Source organism: Hemiscyllium ocellatum, chromosome 50 (assembly GCF_020745735.1).
Source record: "Hemiscyllium ocellatum isolate sHemOce1 chromosome 50, sHemOce1.pat.X.cur, whole genome shotgun sequence".
NCBI lineage: Eukaryota > Metazoa > Chordata > Chondrichthyes > Orectolobiformes > Hemiscylliidae > Hemiscyllium > Hemiscyllium ocellatum.
In genome coordinates, this window is record NC_083450.1 from 5,442,472 (window position 1) to 5,468,601 (window position 26,130).

At 45.9% G+C, this 26,130-nt stretch overlaps 1 protein-coding gene across 2 annotated transcripts; it reads right to left on the minus strand.

The window, feature by feature from the left end:
* Positions 1-12,914: 12,914 nt before the first annotated feature.
* On the minus strand, positions 12,915-24,649 carry LOC132805588 (circadian-associated transcriptional repressor-like). 2 transcript variants are annotated; one of them, XM_060820722.1, is made up of 6 exons: positions 24,566-24,649; positions 19,042-19,554; positions 17,534-17,609; positions 16,523-16,601; positions 15,378-15,504; positions 12,915-14,213 (listed from the first exon to the last, which is right to left on the minus strand). In XM_060820722.1, the coding sequence occupies exons 2-6, from the start codon at positions 19,549-19,551 to the stop codon at positions 13,734-13,736; spliced, it is 1,272 nt and encodes a 423-aa protein (XP_060676705.1). In that variant the 5' UTR covers positions 19,552-19,554; positions 24,566-24,649; the 3' UTR covers positions 12,915-13,733. The 2 variants fall into 2 exon arrangements, with proteins under 2 accessions (XP_060676705.1, XP_060676704.1); XM_060820721.1 differs by having other exon boundaries at positions 12,915-14,216.
* Between the last annotated feature and the right edge of the window lie 1,481 nt (positions 24,650-26,130).

Genomic DNA, 26,130 nt, shown 5'->3' on the forward strand with positions numbered 1-26,130 from the left:
GGTGAAGCAGATCGGGATCATGGTGAAGCAGATCAGGATCGCGGTGAAGCAGATCGGGATCGCGGTGAAGCAGATCAGATTCAGGGTGAAGCAGATTGGGATCGCGGTGAAGCAGATCAGGTTCACGGTGAAGCAGATCGGGATCACGGTGAAGCAGATCGGGTTCACCGTGAAGCAGATCGGGATCGCGGTGAAGCAGATCAGGTTCAGGGTGAAGCAGATCAGGATCAAATTGAAGCAGATCAGGATCACATTGATGCACATTGGGATCACTGTGAATCAGACCTGGATCACAGTGAAGCATATCAGGACCACATTAAAGCAGATTGGGATCATGGTGAAGTAGATGGGGACCACATTAAAGCAGACTGGGATCACAGTGAGAAAGACAGTTTCAAGGTGAAACAGACCAGGTTCACAGGGAACCAGACTGAGATTACAGTGAAGAAGTCCAGGATCACAGTGAAGCAGACTGGGATCACAGTGAAAAAGATTAGGGTCAAGGTAAAGTGTAAATAAAGAAAGAAATCGCTGGAGACACTTAACAGGTCTGGAAACATCTGTGCAGAGAAATCAGAGTCAATGTTTCAACTCCTGTGACCCTTCTTCAGAAGTGATGGTAGCTATTTAAAGGTCAGTTTTTATGCAGAAATTAGGGTGAGGGGAAATGGGTAAGTAGAGTAGAGCCCAAAGGAAAACAGTGGATAATAGCCAGCAAAGGGGAATTAATAGCTACTAATGGAGACTATTAGTGGCTAACAATGAGTAATGTGTGATAGAAGACTATGTGATAACAAGGTCTGGTTTGTGGATGTGGGGGAAAGCATGGGGGAAGGTGCTCAAGCCCTAAAATTGTTGAACTAGATGTTGAGTCCAAAAGATTGTAGAGTTTCCAAGCAGAATATGAGGTGTCATTCTTCCAGCTCACACTGAACTTCACTGGACCACTGCAGCAAACCTAAGACAGGGATGTTATCCAAAGAAACATGGTGGCAGGCAACTGGAAGCTCGGAGTCATTTTTACCGATAGAATGTAGGTGTTCTGCGAAGCAGTCACCCAGTCTATATGTTGTTTCGTCAATGTAGAGGAGACCACATTGTGAGCAGCTAGTGCAGTAAACTACATTGATTGAAGTGCAGGTAAATCACTGCTTTACCTGAAAGGTATGTTTGGGCTCTTGGATTCTGAGGAGGGAGGAAGTAAACAGGAAGGTGGTACCCCTTCTGTAGTTACAGGGGAAGATGCCATGAGGCTGTGGGGAGACATTGGGAGTGAAGGCAGAGTGGACCAATGTGTCTGCAGGGAACGGTCCCTGCGGAAGGTGGACAAGGGAAGGGAATATATGTCTTGTGGTGGCATTCCACTGGAGGTAACAGAAATGGCAACTAATGACCCTCTGGATGTAGATGTTGGTAGCATGGTAGGTAAGGAAAGGCACCGGGGTCAAGTAGGCTGGGATCAGGGTGAAGTGGTAAAATAAAACAAGGAATTACGGTATCACAACGTGACCACCAGAGGATGGACTTGTAAGGTGACCAAACTTGAGCTAGAAATCTAAAACAAAAACAAATTTCTGAGAATCTCAGCAGGTGTGGCAGCATTGTGGTAGGAATAACAATCGGAAAGATGTTGTGAAACTTGAAAAGGTTCAGAAAAGATTTACAAGGATGTTGCCAGAGTAGAAGGATCTGAGATACAGGGAGAGGCTGAACAGGCTGGGGCTGTTTTCCCTGAAGTTTTGGAGGCTGAGGGGAGACCTTATAGAAGTTTACAACCTTATGAGGGGCATGGATAGGATAAATAGACAAAGTCTTTTCCCAGGAGTCGGGGAGTCCAGATCTAGAGGGCATAGGTTTGGGGTGAGAGGGGAAAGATATAAAAGAGACCTAAGGGGCAACTTTTTCACGCAGAGGGTGGTACATGTATAGAATGAGCTGCCAGAGGAAGTGGTTGAGGCTGGTACAATTCGCAACACTTAAGAGGCATTTGGATGGGTATATGAATAGAAAGAGTTTGGAGGGATATGGGCTGGGTGCTGGTAGGTGAGACTAGATTGGGTTGGGATATCTGGTGGGCATGGACGGGTTGGACCGAAGGGTCTGTTTCCATGCTGTACATCTCTATGACACTATTTAAGTGGCAAAAACTGTGTGTCCATGTGCCTGAATCACAAAAAGTTGATTTTGCAAGTGCAGCAGGTTATGAAGATGCTAAATGGGATATCATCCTTCATTGCTCGAGGGATGGAGTTTTAAAACAGGGAGGTTATGCTGCAGCTGTATGGGGTGCTGGTGAGGCTGCACCTGGAACTTGGGTCTTCTTACTTGAGAAAGGGTGTACTAGCACTGGACAGGATGCAGAGGATGTTCATTAGGTTGATTCCAGAGTTGAAATAATTGGCTTATGAGGAGAGATTGTGTAGACTGGGACTATACTCATTCAAATTTAGAAGAATGAGGTGATACCTTACAGAAAGTTTTAAAATTATGAAGGGAATAGATCAGCTAGTAGCGGGGAGGCTGATTCCACTGGTGGATGAAACTAGTACGAGGGGACATAGCCTCAAAATAAAGGGGCAACAGGTTTAGGTCTGAGTTGAGGAGGAGCTTCTTCTAAAGGGTTGTGAATCTATGTAATTCCCTGCCCAGTGAAGCAGTTGACGTTTCCTCATTGAATTTTTTTTTAAGGCAAAGATAGGCTTTTGAACAGTAAAGGGATTAAGGATTATGTTGTTCAGGCAGCTAAGTGGAGCTGATTCCATGAAAAGATCAGCCATGACCTTATTAAATGGTGGAGCAAGCTCAAGAAGCCAGATTGCCAATCCCGCTCCTCTTTCTTATGAAGCAGACTGAAACAGGCCTGGATCCCCATGAAACAGACAAGGATAACTATGAAGTAGGCCAGAATCATCACAATTCAGGACTTGATAACCAAGAAGTAGAGTGGATTCCCCACAAATCAGGAATTGCTGCAGAGTTTACTCGTAACGTCATGAGACAGACTGTAAGCAAGGAGGAGAAAGTGAGAACTGCAGATGCTGGAGAGTCAGAGTGGAAAAGTGTGACAGTGGAAAAGCACAGTAGATCAGGCAGCGTCCTAGCAGAAGAGTTGACGTTTCGGGTTTCAGCCCTTCATCAGGATTGTGATTGAGGTGAACTAGAACAGAATCACCGAAACACAGTTCAGGATCACCAGATTGGGATCACTGCAGAATGTACCAGGCCGACAGCAAAGAAGGCTAGAATCACCACGAAGCAGTCTGGGATCAGTGAAAAACAGACTGGGATCACTGCAAAGCCAGTTGGATCACCTTGAAGCAGATTGGGATCCCTGAAGAGCAGACTGAAACCGGTTGCCACACTTAAAGCTGAAAGACACACACACCAATGATGAGGTTGTGAGTACGGGCAGCACGGTGGCACAGTGGATAGCACTGTTGCCTCACAGCGCCAGAGACCCGGGTTCAATTCCCGCCTCAGGCAACTGTCTGTGTGGAGTTTGCACATTCTCCCCGTGTCTGCGTGTTTCGGTTGCTCCGGGTCCTCCAGATTCCTCCCACGGTCACAAAGATGTGCAGGTTAGGTGAATTGGCAATGCTAAATTGCCCGTAGTGTTAGGTGAAGGGGTAAATGTAGGGGGAATGGGTCTGGGTGGGTTGCTCTTCGGAGGGTCGATGTGGATTTGTTGGGCTGAAGGGCCTGTTTCTACACTGTAAGTAATCTAATCACACACACATACAGTCCTCCCATTAAAGGAATGCACTGCCAGGCAGGATCCCAGAGTTGAGGTGAATATATTTAAAAGGTGAATTGTACTGGTATCACAACACAATCACCAGATGATGGATTTGTGCCCACAGCAGTGATTCTCAAGCTGCGGAGACAGTGACCTAGCCTGTAGTATCCACTCACCTCCGACAGATAAAAGTAGATTGTGTGTAAGCGACTGGAGGCAGAGTACAACAGCAAGGAAGTCTATATAAATACTTATTCGGTCTTGACTACAGTCTTGCATCTTCAGGAAGGACATGATCAGCTTTAGAGGGAGAAAATGCATAAAAGATTTGTGAGAATAGTTGGGAGAAAGGAAGAGATTCTGTTGAGGTGTTAAAAGCCATCAGGGATCTGGAGAGAGTGGATTCCCACTGGTGGAAGGATCAAAAGACAGAGTGAAGGTAATTGGCAAAGGCGACACGAGGAGAAACATTATTGTGCACAGCGAATGGTTGTGGTCTGGGATGCACTGTGCATTGAATCAAAAGGGAATTGGATCATTATCCAAAAGGGATAGAGAGTGTAAGGCTACAGAAAAGAGGTGTGTAAATTACTCCTTCAGAGAGTACGGATACAACAGACTCAGTCGTCACCTTGTGCCATAACTGTCCTCTGATAATGAATATACTCCAGCAAGGAAGAACAGCAATGAAAACCAACAATAGCTGGCTGGAACCTGCATACACTTTTGGGAAGACTGACTGACTAATGTGCACTTCTCTAATGCCTTTCTCACCCTCAGGACAGGTCAAGACATCTGCGCCCTTGAGCCTGTTCTGGCACTTATAACCACCGATCCGCCTGCGTCCACAGCTCCCAATGACCTCTTGACTCCTTTGTGGTTAAGAATTTCGATCTTAAAGATATTCAGTGACTACTCCTCCACCACCGTCCACCAGTGATTAACACAAAGTCACGAATGTCTGAGAGAAATTTTCATCTCAATCTCAACTTCACATCCTCTTATTAACTGTGTCCTCCAGATCTAGACACTGGGGACATTCCCTCAGGATGCTATCTGGTGTGATGTCTTATCTTGAAGGAATTTATTGATGACAGTGTGATTCACTAATAGTGCAGTACTCCTTCACAATCAACATGCTGCAGTACTCCCTCAGTACTGACCGTACAACAGTGCAACACCCAATCAGCACTGATCACCTGACAATGCAGCTCTCCCTCAGCATTGACCCTCTGTTGATGCAGCGCTTCTTCAGTGCTGGCCCTCGGACAGTGCGGTGTTTGCTCAGCATTGACCCTTCAACAGTATGGCACTGTCTCAGCACTGAACCTTTGACATTGACCATTTGCTCAGCGCTGGCCCTCCAACAGTGCCCACTTCCTCAGCACTGACCCTCAAACAGTGTGGCACTTACTTGGTGAGCCAGGCTGAATTCCCAAGTGCTAGGTGCAGGGCTTAAAACCCAGAATGGAGGTGAGCTGCATCTTTTCCTGCTTCCCCTCGATAACATAAGGGGTCAACAACAAAGGACAGAACAAGGGCTGAGCGAGTTAGGATGGCAGCTGGAGCTGTCAGATTTTGATATTGTGTTGAGCACATGGGAGTGGGGAGTATTGAATGGGGAGGGGATGGGCTGGAATAGGGGTTGCAAACACTTACATCAATCAGATGCCAGTCCGTGACCCATTCTCATCACCCCCACCCATCCCCTCCAGCTTTCCAGCTTCCCCACCAAGCCCTGTCACTCCAGCTTACATTTGATTTTGAAACCATCACAACGCAGGAGCAGTGCTGGACTTGTTCTTGAATCCACAGACCGTGAATTTGCACGGTTAGGGGTTTGGGAGGAGGGTAAGCTGGAGAAGAATGATAAGGAGCGAGCCTCCTGCACCGTTCTACACTTCATCCTGACTGACATGTATTCCCACTCTGCCTATCTGTTTTCCCTTTGCAACTTGATCTGACCTGAATGCTTCTAACTCTCTGGATTCCCTGTGTTTGAATTTAAAACACTGCATCCCCTCCACTTGTGCTTGCTGCTAGATGTTCCTCTAACCCAACCTCATTGATTCCTCATGTAATTCCCATAGACAAAAATTAATTCATAATGCCCTGTATTCCAGGAAGTATTTGCCACGTTTAAGTCACCTAGCTTTGTAATCTAGACTATAACCTATATTTTGGTAAATTAGCACTGGACTCCCTACAAAGCCGATAGGGAGTGTGGTGTTCACAGTAGGTCAGGACTGGTCTAGCCTCTTAGTCCCCATACCATTCAGCCACCCATGTGCACATTTCTCACAGTGAGGTGTTACAGGAGCAGGAATGATTTTCAGATTCTCCATTCCTGTTTACAGATAGCTTGTGGTTCCTTTTCCTCCCTGACATCACCCACACAATATCTGCAATGCTCTTCTGTAACATTCTCCAGCCCCTACACCCCTCCTTGCCTCTGTCACCTCTGACCCATACACCCCTTTATCTCTGTCACCTCCTCCAGCCCCTACACACTCCCTATCTCTGTAAGCTCCATCAGGCCCTAAACCCTTCCTGGTCTCTCCAGCCCTTAGACCATTTCTGGTCTCTGTCACCTCTTCCAGCCCTTACACCCCTTCCAGTCTCTTTCACCTCCTCCAGACCCTACACTCCTCCCCATCACTGTAACCTCCAGCATCTACACCCGTCCCAATCTGTGTCACCTTCTCCAGCATCTACATCCCCTTCCTTTCTCTGTAATCTCCTCCAGCTTCTACACCCCCTCACTATACCTGTCACCTCCTCCAGACCCTAAATTCTTCCTGGTCTCTGTCACCTGTTCCAGCCCCTGCACCCCCTGCCTATTTCTGTAACCTCCTCCAGCCACTACATCCCTCCCTAACTCAGTTACCTCCTCCCAGCCCTTACATCTCTCTAAAACTCTGTCAGCTCCTCCAGTTGTAGTTAATGAACAGATCAAGGGGATGGGATTAGGATCCATGTCCATAGATCCCTCAAAGTTGTCACCAAGTTGATAGGGTTGTTAAGAAGTTGTGTGGTGTGTTGGCCTTCGTTAGCATTGGATTGAGTTTAAGAGCTGTGAGGTTATGCTGCCACTTTATATAGAGTCCTGGGTTGGATCATACTTGGAATATTGTGTTCAGTTCTGGTGGTCTCATTATAGGAAGGATATGGAAGCTTTAGCGAGGGTACAGAGGAGATTTACCAGGATGCAGCCTGGACTGGAGGGCATGTCTTATGTAGAAAGGTTGAGAGAGCTAGGGCTTTTCTCATTGGAGCGAAGAAAGATGAGAGGTGACCTGATACAAAATGATGAGCAGCATAGATACAATGAATAGTGAGATACTTTTTCTCAGGGTAGAAATGTCTATCACAAGGGGGCACAATTTAAAGGTGATTGGAGGAAAGTTTAGGGGAGATATCAGAGGTCAGTTCTTTACTCAGAGAGTGATGGGTGTGTGGAATGCACTGCCCGCAATGGTAATAGAGTCAGATGCATTAAGGATTTTTAAGCAACTCTTGGATAGGCACATGGATGATAGTAAAATGAAAGGTATGTAGGTTGGTTTGATCTTAGGGGAAGATAAAAGGTCAGCACAAATCAAGGGCCGAAGGGCCTGTACTGTGCTGTACTGTTCTATGTTCAGTCCTTGCTTAATCCTGCAGACCTACCTTAGAATAAATGGTGCTAACTGCTTCCTGATCACATTCTGTTGAACATTTGATGAAGGTGTTGATTCTCTGCTGGAATCTCATGATCCGATGGTCAGTATTATAATTTAGACTTTGAACTAAAATAAAAGTTTTAAATCAATCAGTTTGGAGATGTTACAACTCAGGGTCAGATTTGAATCTGGTTGACATGGACGAGTTGGACCGAAAGGTTATTTTCCGTATTCTAAATGTGGCCTCACCAAGGAAAAAAATATGGAAAGAAATACAGAGGAAGAAAAACAAAGAGAAAGAGTGAAATGGGTAGTGGGAGAGAGAAGCAAGGAGAATAGAATGGGGGGGGGGGGGGGGGAACACACAAAGGAAATGGAATGCAAAGATTCAGTAAAACTGAGGAAGACTTTGATAGAAGCCATTAGAGTGTGGAAGAGAGTAGCATGTGAAGAATTAAAGAGACAGAGGGGAAGATAGTGAAACTGAGAGGCAGGGATTGTCAAGAGTGGGAAAATAAAGTGGGAACAAAGTGGAAACAGAAAAAGACAAACCAAGAAAGTCCAAACAGGGCACAAAAGAGAGTGAATTTGAGAGAGATTGAATACATTAGGAGGCAAAGTGCATGAGTGAGAGCCGAAGACACAAATTCAGAGAACAGTACTTTAATGGGATAGAATTGAGGGAAATGTCGAATAAGTTAAAACAACATTTAAAAATCCTTTTGCATAGATATTTATGTAGAATTATTAGTGTGATCTGATTGGAAATCATCTGGACCACACGAGGGGCCATTGTCTGAATAATGTATGAATTATGTTCTCAGGGCGACGTCTGGGTGAATTGCAAGGCACAGCTGACAGATGCAGGGACTGCCATGGTCAATTACTTCTGCATGGTCGGAAACAGCAGCATTAGATGCTTGACGATAGTATGAAAACAAGAAGCTTGCACGCACCCCAGAGGGTACACCGCCCTGGCGGGGAATGGAGAGTGAGCATCTGTGCAAGAAATTCATCCCACACCTAGACTGGCTGCAAGAGCCCTTGCACGTTGTGCCCCCTGTTAACGCTCACCTCCGTGATCTGAGAGAGAGGGAAGAGAGGAGAGGTTGAGGTGTGAAGGTCAGAGCGAGGGAAGCAGCAGTGTGCTGGGGCTGAACTGCAAAAACCTGTTCCCTCAGAGAAGCAGCTGGGGTTTGCCACTCCCAGGGTACCTCTGTATTGCCCTGTGCCATTGAGGATAGTGACGTGGGGCATGGGTGTTGGTGAAGATCATGGAGATGCCCACTGTAGTTGAATAGTCATGGGGGCAAAGGGCAGCTGTGTCCAAGAGACAGTAAAACAGCTGGGAGGGCATCGGGTTTTGATAGCACCAGGGAAGAATGGCGATGCCCACCACAGACTGTCAGCCGTGTGGGCTTGCACAATGAATGGCCCCTCAGCATTTTTCAGTGTTGGCCTCAAACGTGTTTAACAGCGCCTTTGCCCACTCCCAGCATGTGACATGTTTGACAGTTTGTCTGGCACTCCAAACTATTTCCATGGTTACCTGTGTGTCCTGTAAACTCACAGCTCCATGACAAAGTACCTAAGGTGAATTACGCATGAATGTTTGCCCAACCCCATCACAAACTACAACCAGCTTTCTGTTTTGTTAGGTGTGTGTGTGTTGGGGAGGTTCCGCTACTAAAGTAGGATTCCGTGTGAAACTACAGTTTCCACAGGGATCACCTCTGAGACATAGGGAAGGCAAAGAGCTTATAAGAAAGTAATGCAGATTAACACCAGATCCTTGGGAGCATCTGTATTTACAGGGGTTCTCTGGCTACGTGTCAGTATATACAGGGAGTCTCTGGGGAGTGTGATTGTATAAGGGGTCTTGGGGAGTCTTATCAGTATTTACTGGCAATCCTTACATGTCAGTATTTACAGGGGTTTGCTTGTGCCAGTACTTATAGTCATAGAAGAGGTTCTCTAGAGAGTGTGTCAGTATTTACGGGGGTCGGGGGGGGTGTGTGTGGAGAGTCTCAGTATTTAAAGAAGTCTCCAGGTGGATTCTGTGAGTATTTCCAGGGGTACTTAATGGCTCCTCCTATGACAAACCCATCATCCATAGGATCCTTCTTGTAAACCTTCTCCAGACTCCCTCCAACACCAGCTCATCCACCCTTAAATTAGGAGTCCCAAACTGTTCACAATATTCCAAATACAGACTAACCAGAACCATAGGTAGTCTCAGCAATACATCTTTGCTGTTGTATTCTAGCCCTCTTGAACACTAACATTACATTTGCCTTCCTGACTACCAACTGATGTTAACCTTGAGAGAATCCTGTACTAGGACCCACAGTTGCAGATTTCCAAAGTCTTTCCCCATTTAGAAAATAGCCTATGTCTCTATTCTTCCTACCAAAGTGCACAATCACACACTTTCCCATATTGTATTCCATCTGCTGCTTCTTTGCCCACTCTCCCAGCCTGTCCAAGTCCTTCTGCAGCCACCCGCTTCCTCAACACTACCTGTCCCTCCATTTGTCTGTGTCATCTGTACAGTGTTCCTGCTCTCTGGCAGGGGGAAAGAGAATGGTCTTGAATTCCTAATTAGATTAATCAGTGACTGTTTTATATTTATGATCCACCCAGAGTTCTTCCACACAAGTGGAAACATCATCACTACATCTGCCCTATCAAACTCCTAAAATAAAACAAAGTGCTGTGTAGGCTGGAAATCTGAAACATAGAATCCCTACAGTACTGAAGTAAGCCATTTGGCTCAAGTCCACACTAACCCTCGGAAGACCGTCCCACTCAGAACCATTCCATACACCATCCCTGTAACCCCATATTTCCCATGGGCTAATCCATCTAACCTGCACATCCCTGGACTTAATTGGCCAGTTCACCCTAACTTGCACATCTTTGAACTGTAGGAGGAAACCCACAGAAACACAGGGGAGAATGTGCAAACTCCACACAGACACAGTCACTCGAGGGGGGATATCAAACCTAGGTCCCTGGGTTTAAAAACAGAAATTGCTGGAGAAACTGAAGGAGGATCACTATAGTCATGCCACATGGAAACAGACCTTTTGGTTCAACCAGTTCATGCCAAACATAATCTCAAACTAAACTAGTCCCACCTGCCTGCGTTTGGCCCATATCCCTCCAAATATTTCCTATTCGTGTAATGTTGTAACCGTGCCCGCACCCACCACTTAATCTGCTCTTTCTCCACAGATGTTGCCAGACATGCCGTGGGTCTGCAGCAATGTCTGTATTTCACTGTCAAATTTCCGAATTTTAAAATACCTTGATCAGGTCACCTCCTTCTCCCCCTTAGCTTTCTCTTTTTGAAAGAGACCTTTTCCACTGCCTCTATGTCATTTCTTATATACTGTATAGGGTATGGCAATAAAATGAGACACAGAAAGAAAATGATACACAGACCCAGAGAACCCAAATTTCACAAGAGCCTTTATTATTTTGGAGGTGACTTGATTTGTTACAGTATCGCTCCACAATTCATCTACTCCAACTACAATTGCATCACAAATAAATCAGGGGCTTAAACATTTTGGGTGGTGGGGGAGCTCAGAAAGTGAGGAAGCCCCACCCCACTCCTGATACAGACATACGGGGGTGGGCACAATCTTTGAACCCCTCAGTCCATTTTAAAATAGCACCAGAACCAGCTAGTGCTAACATGGGCCTTATTCCCTCCCTCACCCCACTGTTAGGGTGGCCAACTCCTGCCTGACAATAGTCCTGGAGATTACATCACATAACCTCCTTGCTCCATTGCTCCCCTCCTGGTATGGGTCACCCAACACATCCATTCACCAATTGGACAGCAGTTCAGCATTGTCACTATGTTTTTATTGAGTTCCTGTCCACTTTGACTGAATTATAATTCTTGGGGACGTAGGGGGAAGAAACATCGCCTCTTTAGGAAAGGGTTGTTCAGTTCAGAGACTCTTTCATGGAAAGAAAGGGTCTCTCCCCATTAAGGGTTTTACAAGAATGCAAAGTGACCTTACTAAAGCATAGAAGCTCCTGAGGTGTAAAGAATGAAAGTCTTTTCTCATCTAGAAACCTTGATTCAATGGCCCGAGGAATAGCAGAAGTAGATTAATTTTGATAAGTGTGAGGTATTGTGTTTTCATTGGGCAAATCAGGGCAGGGCTTGTACACTTAATAGTAAGGTCATGGGGAATGTTGCCAAAGAAAGAGACCTTGGAATGCAGGTTCATAGTTCTTTGAAATTAGAGTCGCAGGTAGATAGGATAATGAAGGAGGTGTTGGGTACGCTTGCCTTTATTGGTCAGTGTAGATGTTGAGAAGTCATGTTGAAGCTGTACAAGACATTGATTAAGCCACTTTTGGAACACTGCTCAATTCTGGTCTCCCTGCCATAGGAAAGATGTTGTCAAACTTGAAAGGGTTCAGAAAAGATTTACAAAGATGTTGTCGGGGTTGGAGGGTTTGAGGTATAGGGAGAGGTTGAACAGGCTGGGCTATTTTCCTTGGAGCATCAGAGGTTGAGGAGTGACCTTATAAAGATTTATAAAAATCATGAGGGGTATGGATACAGTGAATAGTCAAGGTTTTTTCCATAGGGGAGGGGAGTCCAAAGCTAGAGGGCATAGGTTTAAGGTGACAGGAGTAAGATTTAAGAAGGACCTAACTTTTTCACACAGAGGGTGCTGCATGTATGGAATGAGCTGCCAAAGGAAGTGCTGAAGGCTGGTACAATTACAACATTTAAAAGGCAGCTGGATGGGGACAGGAATAGGAAGGGTTTAAGGATTAGAATTCTGGACAAATGCTGGCAAATGGGGCTAGACGAATTTAGGATATCTGGTCAGCATGGACCAGTTAGACTAAAGGGTCTGTTTCCACGCTCTACATCTCTGTGACTCTTTAGAGAAGGGTCCTTCACTTGAAAGATTGTTTCCTGGGAAGAAAGGGGGTTGCTCCCATGAGGAACGCTTTGGTCTGTACTCAATCATGTTTTACAAGAATGAAAAGTCACCTTATTAAACCATAGAAGCTGTTGAAGCTATTCTTGGAAAGTGTTTCTCCTCATATAGAATCGGTGGGGGCGAGGGTTCATAGTTTCAGAATGAGGGTTCTCCCTTGGAAAATAAAAATGAATTTCTTCTCTCAGAGGGTAATGGCATTTTCACCTGCGGAGAGTGGCAGGGGCTGGATCACTGAATATACTTAAAGCACGAGTTAAGACAGATTTCTGATTGATGCAGGAGGCAAGGGTGCAGAGAGAAATCAAGGCCAGGACCAGATCTGATCAAAGGTCAAACAGGTTCGAGGGGCCAAATAGCTCACTCCAGTTTCTTATGTAAAGGAAACTTTCTTTTATTATTTTTACACACCATTTTGGCAGATAGCTTTCCTTTAGCCTATAATCTTTTACTCGAGAATTGTGGAAGGATTTACATCTTCATCAGATAGTCACTAAACAATTAAAATAAACCCACGCAATTATTCAGTTAAGTCAGTATAAACAAAGCAAACACCTCTCAAAATGAGGCAAAGGTATCATTGAGTAGTTTGGCAGATGAAGGCTGAATGACCCAAGAAAAAGAAAGTTGGTCACACAAAATTATGTCCTATTGATTGCTGGAAAGCTCTGTCAAATCCACAAAGTACTTTTCTCCTCAGAAAATAGTCCCAAACCGCCAACCCTTACCCAGGAAAAACAGCGCGCTCTATCCAGACTTGACAAGCAGATTGTATCACGATGCCAGATGAGTTAAGGACACTTGAGGCAGTGGTCTCTGCGTCTCCACACTGTTGGATTGCCAGTGCCGCACTGTTGGAGTGCCAGCGACAAGGAAAAGGGCACTGTCAGAGGGTCAGTGCTGAGGGAGCACTGCACTGTTGTGCCAATGATGAGGGTCCGGACACTGTCAGAGGTTTGGTGCTGAGGGAGCAGTCACCATAGGAGGGTCAGCACTAAGGGAGTGGGCACTGTCAGAGTCAGTGCTGAGGGAACACCATCTTGAACACCAATAAACTATGGCTCCACCCACCATCTCGAGTGGCCATAAAATATCCTTGAGGAAGACTATGGGGGAAGGACTTCTCTGTAGTGTCTGATATTAATGCTTCATCAAACATCAAATCCAACACAAGTCTCCATTGTTACGTGGGAGCTTGCTGCGTGTAATTTGGTTGCTTTTTCTACAGTGATTACACACACTTCATTGACTGGGACATCCTGAGGTGGCAAAAAAGTACTATAAAAATGCAAGTCTTTGAGACATTCCTCTCTTAAAAAGTCCTTGGGAGGAGGCCTGAGCTAGCTGAGCTTGGACCTACTTCTGGCTCCATCGCACGTAAGCCTCTGATAGATCCAACAGCATGATGGAATCGCACGACAAGACAAGGGGCAAGGATGTGGCACTGCTGTGGTTGGCAGGGAGGCATGGGGGCGCACTGCTGCTCCTGCCTGGGCGCCTCTGGCAGGCTGGGGTCCTGACGGTGGAAGCCCAGGCCCCCTGGACCGGCCAGAGAGTGCCAGAGCGGGTGGAGGAGTGGAGTTCTGGGCTGTCCTGCATGACCAAAGTGAGACACTGCAGGGTTTGGGAGCGGTCAGACAGTCCTCCTGGGTTACCGTAACAAGCCACCCCTTCTGCTGGACCTTCCTGGAGCTCAGGCCTCTCCTCCCAGCTCCCGGATGACGATGAGGTACCCGCTTGATCCTGGGGGCCGCTGTCACTGAACGATTGTCTTCGGGACGAGGAAGGAGAAAGCGACTCCCACGAGGAACTGGTCTCCGATGACCCAGTCCGAAACTGCTGGGGGTGAAAGGAAAACCACAATTTATGCTGGGTAAAAGACAATGGCAATTATCCATCAGTCCTTTGGGCTCCCTTCCACTCTTAATTTCACAAGATGCAGATTAATTGCTTCCCATCCCTAATGACCCGGGAACCCCTCTGACAGAGTAATGAAAAAGGATCAGTTCAGAGAAAGAGTCACTGGACCCGAAATGATTTCTCTCCATAGATGCTGCCAGACCTGCTGAGCTTTTCCAGCAATTCTAATTTACCGCATCTGCAGTGGTTTCGGTTTTTATCTAGTGAAGGAGGCAATTGGTATGTTTGGCTATATTGGTCAGTGCACTGAGTATAAAAGAGTTGTGATGCCATGTTGCAGCTGTGCAGGATATTGGTTAGGCCACTTTTGGAATACTATGTTCAGTTCTGGTCTCCCTGCTATAGAAAGGATGTTGTGAAATTTGAAAGGGTGCAGAAAAGATTTACAAGGATGTTGCTGGAGTCGGAGGGTTTGAGCTATAGGGAGAGGCTGAACAGGCTGGAGCTATTTTCCCTGGAGTGTCAGAGGCTAATAGATGGCCTTATAGAGGTTTATAAAATCATGAGGGTCATGGATAGGGTGAATAAACAAGGTATTTTTCCCCAGTGTGTGTGTGTGTGGGGGGGGGGGGGGGTGGGGGGGGGGGGGGGGGGGGGGGGGGGGGGGAGTCCAGAACCAAAGGGCATAGGTTTAAGTTGAGAGGAGAAAGATTTAAAATGGACTGAAAGGGAAACATTTTCACGCAGAAGTTGGTGAGTGTATGGAATGAGCTGCCATTGGAGGCTGATACAATTACAACATATGGATGCATATATGAATAGGAAGGTTAAGAGGGCTATGAGCCAAATGCTGGCAAATGGGACTAGATTAATTTAGGATGTCTGGTTGGCACGGACAAGTTGCAAAGGGTCTGTTTCTATGTTGTACATCTGTATGACTTTTTTTAAAAAAATCTATTCATTGGTTTTTAGACCATTATTTATTTCCCATCCCTTGTTGCCTCCTGTACAGAGAGGATTGGTTAGCCAATCTTTTGTTTTTAAAATGTCTGTTGGGTCAACATTTATGGCTGGGAAAGCTGTGCTGAATGGCCTCCTCTGCTATGGTTACTGGGGTCCTGATCCATCAGGGTCATGTACCTTTCTTGCATTGCATCCACTTCCTGTAGGCCCAGAGCCTTCAGTGCCCGGCGTTGCCATGGTGACGTGAGGGAACCAAACTTTTAGCATCATTTCCACTTGAAGCAGTGTGCCTAAGTAACGCTCCCTTTTTATGGGGGGGGGGCGGCAAGAGAGAATGAAAATTGTATGAATAACATATTTTGTAGCACATAAATGAGTAAATGCCTGCATTTATACAAGGCAAGACTCGCTCTTGATATCAAGGCCTGGTGCTCACCAGAAGCTTACAAGATGGACCCGATTTCATTGTAAACTGCCTGCCATTGACTACAAACAACCAATGCTGCACACAGCATCAAATTGTGACTGGGATCTCTGCTCGCCTCCTATTCCCTCGCTTTCTGATACCCAAACTGACAAATACTATGAATTTGAACTTCTCATTTTCAAACCCACCTTTTATAGAATCCCTACAGTGTGGAAGCAGGTCATTTGGTCCATCAAATCCACACTGACCCTCTGAAGAGCATTCCAAATACCCATACCCTATCCCTGTAACCCTACATTTGCCTTGGCTACCTAGCCTGCATATCCCTGGACACCATGGGCAAGTCGGCTTGGCCAATCCACCCTAACCTGCACATCTTCGGACCAGCACTGACTCTCCTCTACCTCTGATTTCCAGACCTTCTTCAATCACTAAAATCTTAATTTCTTTGATTCTGTATTGCCTTTCTTTGCATCCCTCACTCGTAGGCCCCACCATCTTCCTGCAGCCCCATTTCAAACTCTGACCTTTCTGTTGGCTAACATTTTGGCCAGACTCATCCTCTCCCTCTCCCCCTCCCCCTCCCCACATCCCCAACTCCTAATCTGTTACCCTTCCCTCCTCCTCCCACTTAGTTGGGTGTCCACTTCCTTCATGCCTCAGTGAAGTGCCTTTCAGACATTTTAAACAGAAATGTGGATTCAGGACAGTGGAACTGACAATGTGACACTCCTTCAGCACTGATCCTCTGACAGTGCCCGCTCCCTCAGCGTTGGCCCTCTGACAGTGTCCACTCCCTCAGTACCTGGGAGGGAATTGGTCCTCGATGATGATCCAAGACCATAAAGCCATGCTGTGTAGAAGGAAGACAGCAGCCATCTGTCCTGGCACCTACCCCATTCCTGGCTTCTGCAGAACACCTATGATCCTCTGGATCCGGTCCATAGCAACGCTTTGCTGAAAACTGGTGAGACCTGAAAAGATGAACAGGACCACTTCCTGAGTTCAAATCCTGGCATTGCCATTCGAGAAATGAAAGATAAAAAAGATGTTTACACTCAACAGGCCATTCGACCAAACTGATGCATACTGGTGTTACTGACCCTCATTTATACATTTAATTGTAGGGCCCAGTGGAGTGTTGCTGAACAAAACTTTGGGGTGTAAGTTCATAGTTCCTTGAAAGTCGACTCTCAGGGTGGTTAAGCATTCCAATGTCATCTTGCTTTTATTGGTCAGTGCATGGAGTATAAGAGTCGGGAGGTCATGTTGCAGCTGTGCAGGACAATGGTTCATCCACTTTTGGAATACTGTATTCAATTCTGGTCTCCCTGCTATCGGCAATATGTTGTCAAACTTGAAAGGGTTCAGAAGAGATTTACAAGAATATTGCTAGGGTTGGAGGGTTTGAGTTATGTGGGGGGGGGGAATTTTTCTTGGAGTGTTGGAGGCTGAGGGGTGACCTTTTATAGGGGTTTATAAAATCATGAGGGGCACAGATGGGGTGAAGAGCCAAGGTCCTTTCCCAAGGTTGGGGAGTCCAAAACTAGAGGACATAAGTTTAAGGTGAGAGGGGAAAGATTTAAAAGGGACCTTTTCTGAAGCGGTGGTGTGTGTATAGAATGAGCTGCCAGAGGAAGGGTGGAGGCTGGTACAATGACAATATTTAAAAGGCATCTGGCTGGCTATATGAATAGAACGTTTTCAGAGGGATATGGGCTAAATGCTGGCAAATGGGACTAGATTAATTTAGGATATTTGGTTGGCATGGATAAGTTGGGCCATAGGGTCTGTGTCCGTACTCTACATCTTTATAGCTATATTCTTTTCCTGACCGGTCACAAAGCGCTCTCTCACACACACACACACACACCTTCAGAGAGAATCATTTCAACCTCACTCTTACCTTTGTTGTACCGTCCAGTCTTTAGTCCATCAAGAAGGATAGTCAGCGGCCGGATAAACACCTGGAGTTCCTTACACTGGACATAACATCCACCAAAACAAAAACAAACAGGAGATATCAGAATCAATCTATAGAATTAAAACAGAAATGACACTGCTCTGCAAGGAGGGAGCCTGATGAACCTGACGGGCCAAATGGCCTCCACCTGTGCTGCAATTTGGCCACAATAAAAACAGACCACTCAGTCCATCTATCCACGCTGACATTTTCTGCTCCACTGCAATGTCCAACCATCCTCCCATCCATCGATATATCCTTTTCTCCCCTGTGTGTTTATCCAACTTCTCCACTTTAACTCTATTGGCCTCAACAATGACACGTGGGAGTGAGTCCCCTATCCCCCCTCCCGCAGGAGTGAGTCCCCCATTCTCACCTACCCCCCCCCACACACAGGAGCGAGTCCCCCATCCTCTTCCCCCCCCCCCCACTCCCTGCAGAAGACGCAAATTCCCCCATTTACCCCTTCAGCAAGTGTTGCGGGGAAGGTACATTTCAAACCCTCTGTAGTTCCTAATTTAGTTCCAGTGATATTGGGTCAGCAGTGTTGAAGGAATCACATGATTTGTTAGCTCTGGTCTCAAATGTACATGTCCCTCCTTCTGCCCAAAGCCTGCAAACTTCAGCATATCCAAAATTCTGGGGTTCCGTATCCTCATTCACGCTATGTCTCCTTAACCAACACCTTCTTTCAATGATGACCTGCACTGGCTTCCAGTCTGGACAGATGTAAAACTGTTGTCTTTTGACAACGTCTCCATCAGTCCAACCTCCAAACCTCGGAGACCTCCTTCCCTCTCCGTTCCAACCTCTTCTGCGTTCACTTTCTCCAAGGGCTTCCTGAAATCAATTGGAGGAGGATAGGACTGGAGCCAATCTTTATGCACACACTTAGGTTTACCTACACAGTCGCTGTTCCATATGTACGTCTACTGACTGGATATATTTCAATCAATGCCTGTTTGGATACACAACGTCAGACCTGTGGAGCAGGTGGGTGTTCTAATACAAAGGGAGGAACACTACCACTGCATCACTGGTACCCTTAGTTTCTTTTTTTACTGTTAATTTGTGGGAAGTGGGCATCTCTAGCTGGGCCCAGCATTTATTGCCCGTCCCTAGTTGCCCCTTGAGATGGTGGTAGGGAGCTGCCTTCCAGAACTACTTCAGTCCAAGTGCTGTGGGTTGACCCACAGTGCCTTTAGGGAGGGAATTCCATGTTTTTTTTTTAAAACTGTGAAGGAAAGGCTGATAGATTTCCATGTCAGAGGAGAATTTGAAGGGAATGGAGTTCCCATGTACCTGCTGTCCTGCTGAACTGCAGTTTCAGTCACTGTCTATTTATCAGGATGGGAGTGAATTCCTAATAGTTTGAACACAATCAATACCCAACCCCCACAAAATCAGAGGATGGATTAAATCAACAAAGTGATGAATAGGGAATTCCAAACCTTCTGCGCAAAAAGTAGGTCTCCTCTTGTCTTGACGCGAGGCATCTTTTCACTCAGGTCTGTCCCCTGCTGCTTGGACACATCCCATTCCCTTCTCCGCTTCAGACCCCTGCTTAGGAACCTCTGGGGGTACTGACTAACACCGTCGAGGGAGAGCTTCCATGCTCGGCCCAGACTGGCGCTACCCGGCAGAGACGGGCACGGCCACACAGGGGCCGAGGCAAAATAGATATTCTCCAGTGGCTTCTTGTGATGGGAGGCCGACATGGGATGAGGGATGAAGGCTCGAGGCCCTGGCGAAGGTACCTTGCTAGCAGAAGTCGTGCCCATGCCAACAAAGGCAGACTGATCACGGAGGGGGAGCCCCATTGGCCTGGCCCTGCAGGGGGTGACATCCTTGGAGACCCTGTCAGAGTCACTGTCGGAAAGGAAGACGTCGCAGTCCCCGTCTTCCTCGCTGCTGAACCCCTCATTGGACTCTCGAGAAGCTTTACTTCCGGTTGAATCCATTCCCTGGAACAGAAACAGATGAAAGTGGCGTCACAGGCAGACAGGGTAGTGAAGGCACCATTTGGTATGCTTACCTACATTGGTCAGTGCATTAAATATAAATGTTGGTAGGCATGTTGCAGTCATACAGGACATTGGTTCGGTCACTTTTGGAATACCACATTCAGTTCTGGTCTCCCTGCTGTAGGAACGATGTTGTGAAACTTGAAAGGGTTCAGAAAGGATTTACAAGGATGTTGCGAGGATTTGAGCTATATAGAGTCTGTACAGACCCTTTGGACCCCTCACCATAATCCCAAACTAAACTAGTCCCATCTAACTCCTCCTGGTCCGCATCCCTACAAACCTTTCCTATTCATGAACTTATCCAAATGTCTTTTAAACTTAACTTTACCCACATCCACCACTTCCTCAGGAAGATCATTCCACAGCAAATGACCCTCTGTATATAAAAAAAATACACCCCTCGTGTCTTTAAATCTTTCTCCTCTCACCTTAAAAATGTGTCCTCTAGTCTTGAAATTGCCCATCCTTGGGAAAAGACACCTTGGAGTGCAGGTTCAGAGCTCCTTGAAAATGGAGTCACAGAGAGATAGGATAGTGAAGGTGGCGTTTGGTATGCCTCCCTTTATTGGTCAGAGTATAGGAATTGGGAGGTCATGTTGCAGCTGTACAGGACATTGGTAAGGCCACTTTTGGAATGATGTTGTGAAATTTGAAAAGGTTCAGAAAATATTTCCAAGGATGTTGACAGTGTTGGAGGATTTGAGCTATAGGAAGAGGTTGAATAGGCTAGGGCTGTTTTCACTGGAGCGGAGGCTGAGGGGTGACCTTATAGCAGTTTATAAAATCACGAGGGGCATGATAGGATAAATAAACAAAGTATTTTTCCTGAAATGGGGGGAGTTCAGAACTAGAGGGCATAGGTTTAGAGTGAGAGGGAAAAGATATAAAAGAGACCTAAGGGGCAAAAATTTCATGCAGAGGATGGTGCGTGTATGGAATAAGCTGCCAGAGGAAGTGGTAGAGACTGGTACAATTATAACATTTAAAAGGCATCTAGATAGGGACATGAATAAGAAGGGTTTAGAGGGACACTGGCAAATGGGACTAGATGAATTTAGGATATCTGTTTGGGCATGGACAAATTGGGTCGAAGGGTCTGTTTCCATGCTATACAGCTCAGTGACTCTATGGTATAGTCATTAAAAAGTCATTTGCACAGGTTCATGGATAGGAATATGAGCCAAACGCTGGCAAATGGGACTAATTTGGTTGAGGAACCCTGGCTGGCATGGATGAGTTGAGCTGAAGAGTCTAGTTCCATGCTGTGCGACTCTAAGTTTTAGAGCCACAATCCTTTGTTCAATTTTTAACCCAATAATAATGGAAATAGGGAAACCCATCAGAAACTTACTCCTCGGCTCCACCTGATGGCCAGAACCTGCAACTGTGCTGTCATTTGATTGTTTACACACAGAAAGTTCTAGAATAAGTTTACAGAGGAAGTTAAAAATCGCAACACTAGGTTATAGTCCAACAGGTTTAATTGGAAGCACTAGCTTTCAGAGCGCTGCTCCTTCATCAGGTGATTATGGAATACATAATTGTAAGACACAGAATTTATAGCAAAAGTCTACAGTGTGATGTAAACTGAAACTATACATTGGAAAATACCTTGATGTTTGTTAAGTCTCTCATCTATTAGAATGACCATGTTAGTTTCACTTCTTTCATAATGTAAATCATAAAATTTTTAAAAGTTACATTCTCAAGTGAAATGGGACTAGTTTGGTTGAGGAACACTGGCTAGCATGGATGAGTTGGGCTGAAGTTGAACTGTACTTGTAAAGTTATACTGTACTTTGCTCAAAAACTGCATGAATCCGTGTAAGATTCCATTAATTCATTTTTTAGATTAGAATCAGTTTCAATGTTATGGCACAGACAGCAGCACAGAGGGTGCTAATACCTAATACATTGTCTGGGCTGACACCAGTTGTTAAAGTTCACTTGAGAATGTAACTTTTCAAAAAAAAGGTTTTGTGAAAGAAGTGATTCTAATCTATAAGGCGAAGCTGAACAGGTTAGGGCTGTTTTCCCTGGAGCGTCGGAGGCTGAGGGTGACCTTATAGAGGTTTACAAAATTATGAGGGGCATGGATAGGATAAATAGACGAAGTCTTTTCCCAGCTAGAGGGCATAGGTTTAGGGTGAGAGGGGAAAGATATAAAAAAGACCTAAGGGGCAACTTTTTCACGCAGAGGGTGGTACGTGTTTGGAATGAGCTTCCAGAGGAAGTGGTGGAGGCTGGTACAATTGCAACATTTAAAAGGCATTTGGATGGGTATATGAATAGGAAGGGTTTAGCTCACAGCCAAAGTAGTACTGTATCAGGAGTTTAGTAACTGTTGTAACATCAGAAACAATGCTAAGATTCTGTGAAAGGTAGAGACCAATTCTTGCATACAAAGCTCCCATGAACAGCAACCTGTTAGCAACTAGACAACATGCCTTTGAAGTGATGCTGGGCACATGCACAGGGACAGCCATTCAGCCCCTTGAGCTATTCTACCCAGCTGGGAAGAATTAAAGCAATGATTTCGAAGTGTCTGTGTGGGGGGGTGAGACTTCAGAACTAAGTGGGGGATGGGCAGCAGCCACCAATGCGCCAGTCATGGAGATGTACAGCACGGAAACAGACCCTTCGGTCCAACCCAACCCAATCTAGTCCCACCTGCCAGCACCTGGCCCATATCCCTCTAAACCCTTCCTATTCATGTCTCTATCCAGATGCCATTTAAATGTTGCAAATGTACCAGCCTCAACCACTTCCTCTGGCAGCTCTTGCCATACACGTACCACCCTCTGCATGGAAAAAGTTGCCCCTTAGGTCTCTTTTATATCTTTCCCCTCTCACCCTAAACCTCTGCCCTCTAGTTCTGGACTCCCCCACCCCAGGGAAAAGACTTTACCTATTTATCCTTTCCATGCCTCTCATTAATAAATCGGATTGTGAATTCAGGAAAAATATTTTTACTCAATATTGTGGACGTCCAGAGGTAATAGAAGTCAGGACAAATATCAACACCTTTCCAGTCACTGATTATATTGAGGGATGTGGGGATAATACAGGAGTATGTGGTTGAGGTGGAGTGCGCAGCCATATCCTAGAACGATGCTACAGTTTTATTGGGCTGAATGGCCTCTTCCTATTCAAGTCCCACTGGCTGACCAACAAGGTCACATGACACCAGGTCCCAACAAGTTTATTTGAATTCACAGGCTTTCACCTGTCAAAGGGGCAGCGTTCCAAAAGCTTGTGATTCCAAATAAACCATATGGAATATAACCAGGTGTTGTGTGACTTCTGACCTTGTCCACCCCAGTCCAACACCACCTCCACCTCACAACTGACTGGAGACAGGGGCTCATAAGTATAGAGGCTGGGAGGTCATGTTGCAATGATACCAGACATTGTTCAAGCCACCTTTGGGTTACTGCGTTCAATCCTGGACTCCCTGCTATAGGAAGGGTGTTGTGAAACTTGGATGGGTTCAGCTATCGAGAGGCTGAGGCATCAGAGGCTGAGGGTGACCTTATAGAGGTTTATAAAATCATGAGTGGCTCGGATAGGGTGAATAGACAAGGTCTTTCTCCCCAGAGTCGGGGAGTCCAAATCTACAGGGTATAAGTTTAAGGCAAGAGGGTAAAGGTTTAAAAGGGACCGACGGGGCAGCTTTTTCATGCAGAGAGTGGTACATGTATGGCATGAGCCGCCAGAGGAAGTGGTGGAGGCTGGTACAGTTACAACATTTAAAAGGCTTTTGGATGGGAACATGAATGCGTCGAATTTCCTGTTCCTTGGATGCTACCTGACCTGCTGTGCTTTAACCAGCAACACATTTTCAGCTCTGATCTCCAGCATCTGCAGACCTCACATTTTACATGAATAGGAAGGGTTTAGAGTGACATGTGCCAAATACTGGCAAATGGAATTAGATTAATTTAGGATATCAGGATGGCATGGACAAGTTGGACCGAAGGGTCTGTTTCTGCGCTGTACATCTCTCTGACTCTGGATCAGTGGTGCTGGAAGAGCACAGCAGTTCAGGCAGCATCCAAAGTGCAGCAAAAGCCCTTATCTCTCTGACTCTATCAGTCTTTATCTATGGACTCAGGAGATTCTGTAGGCGTGGCTATTTAAATAACAGAGGGAGGGGTCAGATTTGTTTAAATCACCCTTAAATTTGTCTCACGGATAAAGGCTGGGTCGAGGGTACAAGACCTCTCTCCTGCCTCTGTCTTTAGAGATCCCCCGACATCTCTGTGCTTAGGAAGCACTGGGTGTGGAAACCGGGTAGCATCTCTTTGTTAAGAGAGAGAGAGAGACCCATGACACTGAAAAAGGCGGAGCTGTGTCTCTCGTATCTGAAATTTCAGCGAGAGAGGGAGGAGGAGGGAATGGGAAACAATAAGTCTACACCAGACACTGGATTAAACGAGGAATCTTCACCCTTTTCAAATTCTGGCAACACAAAGAGATTTTTTTTAAAATCTCCAAGAGGGGATCCCAAACACTTCTACAGAACAATAGAGAGATCTGACGCCTTTGTGGTGAAGCAGGAATGGGATCGACCCCTTCTTAAAAAAACAGGCGAATCAAACTGTTCGGAATCTTCACAATCCATTCCCAAACTATTATTTTAAAATCCCAGCAAAACCGACAACCGTCGGAAATTGCAACGTCCAAACAATCCCTCCCCACCCCCACCACACACACAAAAAAACCAAATGTTTTTGTCTCAAAATATATAAACACCGCTCCACGGGGTAGAACAAAAGTTAAAAGGTATTGATTGGAAACATGGAATTATCTGAACTGGCAAACTCATAACAAAGGAATTGAGTCCCCATTTGTTTTGTATCTCAAAAGAAAGCTGTGGGATTAAACAGGTTGTAAATTGGGCAGGTTTATGAGTGTAGGTGTGTGTATTTTTTGTTGTTTTATTTACCTGATTTCAGTTGCTGTGTGTTTCTTCCCCCCTGTCTCTGAAGCTATCCCACGCCTTAAGCCTGGCTCCTTCGCTCGCTGCCTGATCCTGGGAAACTGACCAATGTTACCACACACGTGTATCGCTGCATGTAGCAATTCGACCAGAACACGTGGATCCCCCCTGTGCCCTGCCAGAGGCCGTCTGATTGGCTGCCGCCTGATTGGCTGCTGCGAATCCAGCCAATCAGACAGGCTGCTTGGAGGCAGCAGACACCACCCCTTTCTTCACCCCTCCCCCCCGCTCCCAAGGGAGGGGAGACCTGTATCAGTCTATGTCTGTATCTGTACATGTGTGCAGTCTACTCAGCATGTTGGAGGGTTCGAGGGTGAATAGCCTGGGAGGTTTTCTTTCACTTGAGCGTGGAGGTTGATGGGTGACCTTATAGAGGTTTATGAAATCATGAGGGGCATGGATAAGGTGAATGAATTGAATTAGAGTCATAGAGAGGTACAACACGGAAATAGACCCTTCGGTCCAACCCGTCCATGCCAACCACGTAGTTTCCATAGTGTAGGAGATATCCCAAGCCAATCTAGCCCCATATGTCAGCACTCGGCCCATATCCCCCCAAACCCTTCCTATTCATATACCATCGAAATGCATTTTAAATGTTGCAATTGTACCAGCCTCCACCACCTCCTCTGGCAGCTCATTCCATACCTCTACCACCCTCTGAGTGAAAAAGTTGTATTTAGGTCTCTTTTATATCTTTCCTCTCTCACCCTAAACCTATGCCCTCTAGTTCTGCACTCCCTCACTCCAGGGAAAAGACTTTGTCTATTTATCCTATCCATGCTCTTCATAATTTTGTAAACCTCTATAAGGTCATCCCACAGCCTCCGACGCTCCAGGGAAAACAGCCCCAGCCTGTTCAGCCTCTCCCTGTAGCTCAGATCCTCCAACCCCGGCAACATCCTTGTAAATCTTTTCTGAACCCTTTCAAGTTTCACAACATCTTTCCGATAGGAAGGAGACCAGAATTGCACGCAATATTCCAACAGTGGCCTAACCAAAGTCCTGTACTGCCGCAGCATGACCTCCCAACTTCTATACTCAATGCTCTGACCAATAAAGGAAAGCATACCAAACACCTCCTTCACTATCCTATCTACATGCGATTCCACTTTTAAAGAGCTATGAACCTGCACTCCAAGGTCTCTTTGTTCAGCAACACTCTCTAAGACCTTACCATTAAATGTATAAGTCCTGCGAAGATTTGCTTTCCCAAAATGCAGCACCTCGCATTTACCTGAATTAAACTCCATCTGCCACTTCTCAGCCCATTGGTCCATCTGATCAAGATCCTGTTGTAATCTGAGGTAACCTTCTTTGCTGTCCACTACACCTCCAATTTTGGTGTCGTCTGCAAACTTACTAACTGTACCTCTTATGCTCGCATCCAAATCATTTATGTAAATGACAAAAAGTAGAGGACCCAGCACCAATCCTTGTGGCACTCCACTGGTCACAGGCCTCCAGTCTGAAAAACAATGCTCCACCACCACCCTCTGTCGTCTACCTTT